The sequence below is a fragment of the Atta cephalotes genome, assembly GCF_000143395.1.
Source record: "Atta cephalotes unplaced genomic scaffold scaffold00040, whole genome shotgun sequence".
NCBI lineage: Eukaryota > Metazoa > Arthropoda > Insecta > Hymenoptera > Formicidae > Atta > Atta cephalotes.
In genome coordinates this window covers 363,777-375,611 of record NW_012130104.1, presented here as the reverse complement: position 1 = coordinate 375,611, position 11,835 = coordinate 363,777, and the positions used below count along the sequence as shown (strand labels likewise).

The window sequence follows — 11,835 nt, the reverse complement described above, 5'->3', positions numbered from 1 at the left end:
GTACTACTACGTACTACGTACTACGTACTACGACTACACACGACCGACCGACCACCGACACGACCGACACGACCGACACCGACACACGACACGCACACACACACACACACACACACACACACACACACACACACACACACACACACACACACACACACTATTGATAAGTCGGGGTATGAATGACTATCTTACAAGAATTATTAGCAATTCTTATTTTAAATTACGATTATAAACAATACGAGCGGGTCAAGTGTGCTGCTGGAGATCTTACTCATTTTATCTTTACAATTTTCTGCTTGTTATCGATGTAAAAATTCCTTTTCAATTTCTGTGCCTCTCATTACGGTTATTGTATTTCGATGTCTCATTTTAATACGTTGTTATACTTAATAAATTTCAAATATCATCTGCACATTGCATAGTACCTATATTATAACATAATACCTATATTATATTGAGAAATTATCTCATACAATAATATCATACTGTTTTAAAGGATGTTCAAAGGATTTACATAAGAATGTCTTCAAATGCCGCTCGAAGAACTATGTTCTATGGGACTTTTTAAATAAGATACTTGAAATATTATTTTGATTTCACTTCTTTTTTTATGGCATTATCTTTAATTTTTACAGCAAAAAATATATTTGGCACCTTTTCTTATATATTGTATTAAAAGGCTTTGACGTGCTTGTGCAATTAGAATGAGATTAACCGTTTCAATACTAAGATATAAGCAATTAAAAATTGCAATTTTTATATAAAAAATACCGTCTCTATAAAATTCACGAAAATGTTGTGTTTTTGTAGGACCTAAACTAACAGTGACATATTAATAAAAAACAAGCATGCGCTCGTTGAAGGAACATGACACGAACATTTAAACAACATTTTTGATTGTTTAGTTAGAAAAATAGATCCATGAAAAGAACGTTTCGATTTTCTTTGGCCCATGATAGTGATTGAAAGGAGTGGTGGAGAATAGAGGGGATGGTCAGCGAGCATCTAGAAAATCTGGTAGCATCGGCGTTAGGCTTGCGTCTATCTGTACTATTCATTTTCTTTCCATGTATGCATGCGGCCTTGGACAGGCACAATCGAAAGTTTTCTCTTTCTGGCGGGAATGAGATCGCTACCGAGCCGAACGCCGTGACGGGATTAAACTTTTGGACGGTATTGTCGTATTGACGGTATTGAATGTATTATCTTAAACAAAACAATAATTTTTAATTACATAAACGAATTCCTTCTTGTAAAAAATACGCCGTCTCTTTCATGACATGCTATTATCTCCTTCATAAAATATATTACAAAGATATATTTTACCGGAAACGCTACTGCGTCTTCTGATATACATGTAGGGGAAGTCCGGGCAAAGCAGATATGTTAAAGTTTGGGAAGAAAAATGACCAGTTAAAATTAAGTAGATCAAAAATTTTTTTTATTCTTATAATTCTATTAATAGAATCAACTTTGAAATATAATAAAATTAAATTTAAAAACTTGAACATTTTAATGTCTTTTTAGTCAAAATATAGAAAAAGAGAAATTTTCGCTTTGGTCGTCTGGGCAAAATGGACGGGTCATTCGAGCAATGAGGATGGAATTTAAAAAAATCAAAATCAGTGTCGGCAGTCATCAAAAGTAACTGTCAAATCTTCCATATGTAGCTTTCATAAGCCCATTGGTGTACTAACTGCACTGAATCCAGTCTTCGATGTGAGTCGGTGTATTTTTTAGAAGACACATCTTACTGCGTTGTGAAAAAAAATAAAAGTGAGATGTAAATAATGTGTTTCGTACATTTGAAAGATCGTCTGTCCCTCCATCTTTTTGGATTATTTTTAGTGCAATTACATATCGGATGAAGAGGATGAAGAGGATCCATTTGCTTTGTTCCTATTCACTTTGCCCAACGAACTATCTACTTGGCGTTAATTTGAAAAAGTGTTAGAATAAGTTTAAACAAGTGAAAAATTTTTACCTTGAATACACATTAAAGACAGAGAATTCTTATAAGAAATCATTCAGACTGATTAGAAACAATTACTGCTAATAATTAAGCTACGTATCTTAGCAAAAATCGAAAACACATAATTTCTTTCATTTTTCTATCAAACACGAATGAGCTTAATCATATGTTATTTCACATTTTCATGACGTCGCCGGTTCAGTCATTCCTTTAACAGTTAGAGACTCATAGTATTATCTCTGATAAATAAGTGAAAATAAAAAATATTCGCTTTGCCCGGACTTCTTATATATATAGAAGGTGTGTAGACAGAGCGGATTAAACAGAGACAAAAAATCCTCTACCATTTTGCAATTTTTTTTGTTACCCCGTGAACAGAATCTAAAATCGATCCATGAAACAACTTTAAGATGTCTTTAAAAGTTCTTTAAGAAATCCCCATCTTTAAAATATTTCATAAAAAATTTTGAAAGAAATCTTGAAATTGTTTTATGCGTCGATTTTACTCATTTATTCGACCATCTTTAAAAATTGATAACTTTACTATTGCGAAAATAGCAAAATAGTACAGGATTTGATTTAGTTTAGTCTGCTTCATTTATACACAAGCGCTTTGTCGAAACTTATCTGCGGACATCTATATCTGCCATATTTGATACAGCGAAGCAAGAGGGAGAAAAAATATATGTATATTCGCCTCTCGATCGAAAATCAATAGTGCTCGTCATATCGCGATCAGTATGAGATTCCCACAAAAGCCAGAAATCTTGTCAGATCACCTATCATTCGACGAAGAAACTTCGGTAACGCGTAAAGCCCGGAAAAAAGTTCGCGGCAATGCAAAATCAAGATTCGCCGTCGGGTCGAACTCCTCGAGTACTCGAGCACAAAAGCATCACAGATTGCGCCGATTGCGCGTTACGTTTGTCTCGATCCCCAGGAGATTGGCGGACGCGGAACTCGCGAATAAACTCGATCGCAAAAACGCCAACCGGGAACTTCAACGGGCAAATCGTGGCGACGTCCTCCCGTGAACATTGGCTTATTCGACTTTTCTAATGCATTTTTTATCATGAGATATACCAGGTGTATAAGGTGAAATGACGATTTGAGAAACAAATGGCGCACCAATGCAGTATGAAGTACAAAGATTTAACATTATACGCCATTTGTACCATCAACAAGTGTCAAACGCGCAAAGTGATTTGATTGAAAAGTTTGCATAGTACTGTGCTGTTGCTGTGTTTAATATGATGAAATTTGTACCAAATAAGGAGCATTCGCGGACATTAATTTTTTGTTTTCATTTGAAAACTGCTGCGGAATCATATTACTTGAAGAAGCTTTTGGTGAATATGCTCCATCGCAAAAAACGTGTGAACGATGGTTTCAGTGTTTCAAAATTGGAGATTTCGATGTTGCAGACAAGGAACACGGAAAACCGCCCAAAAAGTACGAAGACGTGGAATTGCAAGCATTGCTGGATGAAGATGATTCACAAACACAAAAACAACTCGCAGAGCAATTGAGCGTTAGTCAACAAGCTGTTTTCAATCGCGTACGAGAGATGGGAAAGATTTAGAAAGTCGGCAGATGGGTGCCACATGAATTGAACGAGAGACAGATGGAGAGGCGCAAAAACACATGTAAAATTTTGCTCGAACGATACAGAAGAAAGTCATTCTTGCATCGTATCGTTACTGGGGATGAAAAGTGGATTTTTTTTGAGAATCTCAAGCGCAAAAAATCATGGATAGACCCAGGCGCACCATCCACATCGACCACAAGATCGAATCGCTTTGGCAGGAAGACGATGCTCTGTGTTTGGTGAGACCAGTTAATACCAAACGCTATCAACAACAATTGATCGATTTGAACTATTTGCTGCTTAAAAAACGACCAAAATACCAAAAGAGGCAACACAAGGTCATTTTTCTCCATGACAATGCTCCATCATATACGGCAAAACCAGTTCGGGACATGTTGGAAGCATTCAGTGCTTCCTCTGTTTTTTTTGGGAAAAAAATCATTTCATACTTGTACACCTGATCCGAATTCTATTTCCTATCCTCCGTCGAAGAGAAAAAAACTACCCCGAACAACTCGAGAAAGTAGCTGTTCTTCGAAGCGAATCGATTTCAACCGGCAAACTAGGAGGGTGCGATTAAAGTCCCGAACTACTTTGGGAAAGGCAAATCGCTAAATGTTCTTCTGATCTTACGAGTTCGCCCGCAAATTTGCAAGAGTATCTCCAAGTATATTGATATTATTCACCGTCTTTGGTATGTAACTTATCGCGATTATAGTCAGAATTAGGAAGTGATCAGCGATCTATAACGTCCAAAGCGGATGAAAATGGAAGAAAAATTACTTTAAGAAGATAGATAGTATTGCTGTTACGATGCTAGAATATCATATATGATGAATGATTAGTTAATATACACACGAAACAAGATTAATATCCATTTAATTCATTACATATTAAAGTTTGTATTAATCTGGAGCTGATTAATATTCTTTTAGCTTTAAATGTGAGCTTTCATGATTTCACATTTCTATGTTATTAAAATTTAACTTTTTCATTAAAATCTTAGATAATGATATTAAACAAAATAATTATCTAAATAAAAATAATTTTAAAATAATATATTAACTTTATATTAATATTAAAATAATATTAAATTTATTTTCTTTATTTTTTGCTTTCAGAATACCACATTACTCTCCGTGTGGGAGGACAACAGTGTAGTAAGTGATATAATAATGGAAAGATCACAGCCGATCGTCCGTCGATATAAAGTCCCAGTTCCTGGTGGCTTTAACGCTCAGGTGAGACTTTTAATACCACCTGATGCTGATATGAGTGGTGCCTCCAAGTATCCCATGCTGGTTTACGTGTAAGTTTTTTAATTTTTTCAATAGACAAGAAAAACTCTCTAAATAAAAGCATACGCAATCATTATACTCTCGTTTGTTTACAACACACTTCAAGTAATTTGAAATTGTTTTCATTTGCACGAATAAAAAACATGTTACATGTATTTGATTTTTATGAATTATTTTTATTATTTTTTTATAATGGCAAAATATTATATGGTAGCATATACGAAATATTTTACACGAAAAATATTTGTGAATGATCTACGTGAATCTTTATTTGATTGATATTTTATGATTTTATATTTTTAATTTTATATTTTATCATATTTTATGGTTAATTCTATCTTATGTTAGTTCCATTTTCTGAAACTGCAAAGAAAGAACGATTTTGCTGAAATATCTAAAAATTTAGCTACATATACTACATATGAACAGATCTGAAGATAATTTTGTGATACTATCAAAATAATTATGTTTAGGACACTGATTATTTCTAAGAACACACGCGAGAGACATTTTTAATTTATACACATTCGATTTCACAATTGTTAAAATTATGACAGACACTAGAATACTAAGAAATTCAAAAAAGCACTTTCCAGCTATCATTTAAGTTCTTAAATTACGTCGTTTTTCGGCGTCATGTATATATCTCGAAATTTTACTTAAAAAGCAACCATATTTTTCGCGGCACGACAAGAAATGTGACAACGCACTCCGCGGGCGTCATCAATCGGTTTCGTCATAATGTACTCGCGAGATAAATGTAAATGGAGGAGCCGGTGACGAACATGCAGTAGCGGAGTAAGACTGATGTGAAAACGAAGCTCTTCTTTACGTGGTTTGAATTAGGACGGGATAACCGGTAAAACCGCATAAAGCGATGAGTCATTCCGTGTCTCTCAATCTTACGAAAACTTCAGCAGCTTTTCCGATAAAAGCGGAATGCTATCGATCGATTCGCCCCGATATTTCTTCTAATGATGAAGAAATAGTCAAATTAACACGTTCGTCAAAAGAGAACTAAAAAAAACAAATGTATAACGTCTGCTTCCAATCTTGTTAATTTTTTTTTGAACTTCATTCTTAATATTGAATCTTTTTTATATTTTAAAATATAATTTAAAATGCAATTTTTAAATGCAATATTTCGAACAAATATTTCTATGTTTCATTGAAATGAGTAATTGTAATGAAAATTATTCCTTTACATCGATTACGTATGTGTGAATCGATGATAATTTTGTTAGGAGAATTTTAATTCTTTTTTTAAGTCATTAGTCGTTGTCGTAATAGTGAGATAAGCATTTTATGTTTTCCACTTTGAAAGTGGCATGTGTATGCGGCAACGTTGTCGGCGAGCACGACGCTCGAGGCCGATATAACTTTCCGGCTATTATTTTAATAATACCTAACTTGTAGGCGTTTCTAGCCGAACTCAGAAAATATAAAAAGCTGGCTTATGATGTAAATTGCCACGATGTCCATCCATAAAATGTAAGCTTTACATTGCACATTAACGATCAGGGCAAAAATAGTAACGAGATCGTTAAGAATGTTTTATGTATAGTATATGTTCTTTTCCTAGAATAATTGACTTGTCATCAAATTTTAATTCGATAGATACATTTTATAAAAATCTAATCTCGGAAAAAATAGAAAATCTATATTATTTTGATGTAATGCAGTTGTAATAGTAAAATTCATTAAGATTTATTAAAATTAATTTATCTAATACAATTTTAGATTAATTTTCACATATATATATATATATGAAGATCAAAATTTCAAAAGAGGATACCATTATGATTATTCTTCCATATTTTTAAAATTTTTTTAAAATCTTCTCTCATTAATATATAATTCTCTTACTAGAAAACAATTTATTGTTTCTTTAATTTGTTTTGTATGACAGAAAAATGAGGAAACATTTATATTTTCAAAAAATTCCTTATATATAAATAATCATTGATTTACATATCGATTCAAATATTGCGTCTCATCCACATTAAATGTTTCATCGAATACTTTTGAGAATACAGAATGACGACGAGTAGCGTAAAATTAAATTCATAGGAGAACTATTACAATTGTCACGGTAGACATGTTCAATCGACGATGCCGAGTAAAGTTTCGAGAAGTTTGAGCTTTTATCATTTGCTTGTAGGATTAATTGTACTCGTGCATGCGTGTGAAACGGTTTACTGGATCCCGCGGAGTGGATATTTTCACATATCATGGATATTCGGATGATCGCTTATTCTCTATGATTTTTAATGAAATTTCCTTTACATTCACAGTCTAGATCATCAATTACGATACTTAATGTTCGTGATACGAGACGTTTTCGAAACTAACGATGGGACAACTAATGTAGAGTTGAGTGATGTTCTTATAATTATAAAATTTAAAAAAGTTTCTGTCATCTCCTTTTCTCTTTCAAATACGATAACAATACGAAAACATCACTAAGGTTGTAATGCTCAATTTAATGACATTAATACTCTATTTTCATGTATATTTAATGAAGTTTTTCGTTTGATGTAAACACACGATATCAGAATCTGTTATGATACGATAAATAACAGCGATACGATGAAGAGCTCCGTATATACATATATCGCATTTCTAACTGTAATGCAATTTCAACTCGTAAATCCAACTCTTTATCCAATTCGCTTTATTATAAAGAATTTATTATAAAACATGAAGTACACTGTGATTACGTCGCTCTCTGTGTCGGAAATAGCACGAGATTACACGTGGCATCATTTACATGCGTATTATTACATGAGATTATTACAGATCAGGATAATGTCAACCATACCTACATATGATTTTAAAGCATGTTAAAATCATACGATATCATGATAACAGTGACTAATTTCTAAACGATATTTTAATTGTTCAATTTTGGCACAATAAAAGTTCACTTTATTGTCTCATATGTGGATTAAAAAATAGTAAAAACCGTACATACATGTATATAAATATATAAATAAATGTGTAATTTTCCAACTCAAGGAATTATGATTTTGATAAATATGCGAATAGGAGAGACACTTCCGATGACTTTTATCATTGTTGTCAAGGTCATGACTCTCTATCAGGTTTTAATTACCGTTCGTTATTCACAAAAAAAATTATTAACAAAAAAAGTTCATCAAAAACTAACTTTTGGACACAACTGCGCTTCGATGAAACAAATCCCTTGTTTTAACAACGTAAAAAATATTTACTTATATAATTTCTTATATAATTTTTGTACTTTTAGAATAGACAACTTGGCGAGAAAGCAATTTGGCGAGATGGGATGGAACTCGCTTCGCGTGGAAATCGTGTACTCTTAAGTAAGAGAGGAAGTAGGGTGACAGTTGCTTCATGTGAAAGTCGTGCGCTCCTAAGCAGGGGGGAGGGGGTGGGGTGAGAGTCGTTTCGTGGAAATCATGCGTCCATAAGCAGGGGGAGGTGGAATGAGAACGCTTCCCGCGTGTGGAAGTCGGGAAGTCGTGTGTCCTTAAGCAGGAGAGGAGGTGAGAGTCGCTTTACAATTTCGAAAAATGATAAAATATAGGTACTTTAAAATAAAAAATTAACATTTTATATAGTAGAAAAGAGACATTCATCATTTTTCAAACTTGCTTTGTTAATAACTTTTTAATGAACGATAAGCGTTAAAAGTTGGTGGAGATCTATTAGGATCATAACCTTAATAACATATATCAAGGTTAAAGTTTCAGAGCTGTCTCCTCCTCCTATTCAGCATATCAGCCATGTCATTTTTGCTAATTTTCTGATTTGAGAATTAATTAATTGAGAAATTTGTTATACATATAAGAAATCGGATCTTACATGGCTTAGTACCCAATATAATTTATTCATTAAATTTATCGTATATTTATTCACTAAGTTTTATTAGATCAAAATAATATTGTGTACGAGAACTGTTTGATAAATACCGTGTTAGGGAAGAAAACACTTTAAAAAAATTTTTTTTTATTTCTCTACTCCTCCTTTCAGCTCGATACATTTAGCCCAGCGATATTCCAACATTTTTGTACCGTTTAAAAAATATGATTGGTCGAACTCCTTAAAATAGGCCTCTGTTTCGGTGATGACTTTTTCATTTGATGCAAAGCGCTTTCCGCCAAGCCATTTTTTCATGTTTGGAAATAAATAGAAATCGCAGAGAGCCAAATCTGGAGAATAGGGTGGATGAAATAACAATTCGTAGCGTAATTCGACCAGTTTTGCCATGGCAATTGTGGACGAATGAGCTGGTGCGTTATCATGGTGAAAGAGTTCTTTTCTTTTTTTTCTTTCTTTCTTCTTTTCGCTAAATGAGATTTTTTTCTTCAATTCAGTGTCGAATCGGTCCAATAAATCAGCATAGTACTGTCCCGTGATTATCCTTCCCTTCTTTCCAAATAATCGGTGAAAATAATGCTTCGCGAATCCCAAAAAACAGTGGCCATGATCTTTCCGGCCGATGGAATCGTTTTTGCCTTCTTTGGAGCAGATTCGCCGGATTTAGTCCATTGTTTAGACTGTTCTTTCGTTTCTGGTGTGTAATGGTGAATCCATGTTTCGTCAACAGTGATGAAATGCCGCAGAAAATCTTTCGGATTGCGCTTAAACATGTCCAAAAGTGCTTCGAAGTTGTCATGCGATTCCGTTTTTGTTCCACTGTGAGCAAACGTGGCACTCATCTCGCCGACAGCTTTTTCGTGCCCAATGTTTCGTGTAGGACATTTTATGCGTTCAGTTGAGATCTTTACAATGTTAGCAATCTCTCTGATCTTCATCCGGTCTGCTAACACGATATCATGGATTTTGTTGACTACATCCTCCATAGTCACCTCAATCGGACGACCTGGGCGTTCTTCATTAAAAATGGATATTCGGCCACGCTTAAATTCGTTGTACCAATACCTTATGATAGTCATCGAAGATAGTCATCGTTGTCCTTATATACGGCATGCAACTTTTTTTTTGATTTCTTCACACGTCTTCCAAAAACAGGAATCGAATCACAGATCGATATTGCTCTTTCTCCATGATTGCAAACAAGCACAAACTCATCAACTTTCAATTATTATAAAAACTAAACTAACCGGTACAACTGTCTGAAATTTTTACTTGCGTCGTTCAAAAAATGGCGTTATATGATGGTATACAGACTTTTAGTCAGAGGCGTCCCCTCAGTCGTCAAACACGGGTACTTATCAAACAGCCCTCGTAGGCCGTCTCCAAGATGATTGCTTGAATATTAAAATTTTTACTATTCAAGAAACTACTTATTATGCTTAATCATTCTATATACTTACTTGAAGACAACAAAATTATTATTTTTAGATTTATATCTAGCTTTTTTAAATACTTTAGCAAAATCGTATTTTTCATGTAATATCGATTTATAATATTTAATATCGATTTATAATATTTATCACATTATATAAATATCTAAAATATTTTCAAAAATTTTGTAAAATTTTCAACATAGTTATTATAAGAGAAGAAATGCAGATGTAAAGAAACAACGTGTCACAAAACTAATTAGGAATTAATCACGTTTAATAAATAAAGCAATGATATAAGATATTTTATTTCTTTCTTAGCATTCTTATATTTTTGTCTCGCGGTTATGACTTTTCTATACGATCTAGTGTCTGATAGAGCGAATCATCTGTTATCATTACGGTCTATTATCATTGCGATCTACTTCGCATGCGTGTGTTACAAGAATACTGTCAGCGATATTCTCGAGAACATTCATGTTTATATGACTTTATTCTCGGGATTGTTATTATCCATCTTTATTTTCGCGTCAATGCTCCTTCTTGAAAAAATACCGTATCAAAAAAGATATGTTCATCTTTGTTCGAACTTCCCTTTCCTAATTCTCTTCACCATTTGACTTCTCTTTTCCTGCATCTCTTCGCCTCTAAACTGTTCCGCAGAAGTGGAATAAAGACTTTCTCGCAAACAATCGTTGAAATAGTACTTACATAAATGATTTTTTTGCGAATGTGCTAAAATTTTAAATAGGTAGAGTAAGTTACTCCCTATTTTTTTGTGTAATTAAAAACATATAGATCATCTAGTTCTTGAGATAATTGCAATTAAAGTATGCATACAATATGCAATTCAAATTAACATTTTTAATTGTAGCATTCATTCTCAGAATTGTTTATAAAAAATGAGTATGCAATGGAGGAATATAAAACGGATATTGTAAAAAAAGATTATAATTTTTGATCGTATATTTAAGAAAATAGAGCCACGAAAAGAACGCAATTTTTCGATTTTATTTGGCGTATGGCAACTGAAGGGAGTGGCAGGGAGGGACGACCAGCAAATATCTGGCAGCACCACTGAACTATAATACAATGTACACCGTGCTAGTGCATTAGTTGAAAGAGTGTGAAAAACGTAGACAAAATAGCATAATGTTTGGCAGGTTATACCTTTTTCTTTTTAACTATCTGCGCATGTGCATAATGTTATATACTCAAAAGTTAAATTCATTTTCTTTTTAGTCTTATATAGCTTACATGACTCTTATACTAGTATATTATTATCTTCATCTGATGTGTTTTATTCTATGTATTTCATTTTATTCATACAAGCTTCCATCTTAAATCACTCATATATCTATCCCTATTTATCAGTACTTTTAGACTTTCTAACTTGACTATATGACAACGAGAAATATATTCGTGATTTGCTGATTCTCTCGGCACGCATTCTGACGCCCAGCGCACTAGTATATGTTTCCAATTGTATTATAGTTCAGTGGGCAGCACCGGCGCCCACTAGGCCCTTAGAGTTATCGCAGACAAAAGAAGGATGCTCATGATCACAGTATACACAGTAGCAATCTGATTTTATGTTGGCCAAAATGGAGTGCGCAATTGTGCATGCATGCGTGAAGTAAGTTGCCCCATCTCATTTTCTCCTTTCCTTTCTCTCTCTCTCTCTCT

At 33.6% G+C, this 11,835-nt stretch overlaps 1 protein-coding gene across 1 annotated transcript in view; it reads left to right on the top strand.

The window, feature by feature from the left end:
• Window positions 1-11,835, top strand: part of LOC105622139 (venom dipeptidyl peptidase 4) — a 250,397-nt gene that overhangs the window by 197,313 nt on the left and 41,249 nt on the right. Inside the window, exon 9 of the mRNA XM_012203573.1 lies at window positions 4,682-4,869. Coding sequence (XP_012058963.1) covers window positions 4,682-4,869 — 188 coding nt within the window. The remainder of the gene's footprint in view (window positions 1-4,681; window positions 4,870-11,835) is intronic.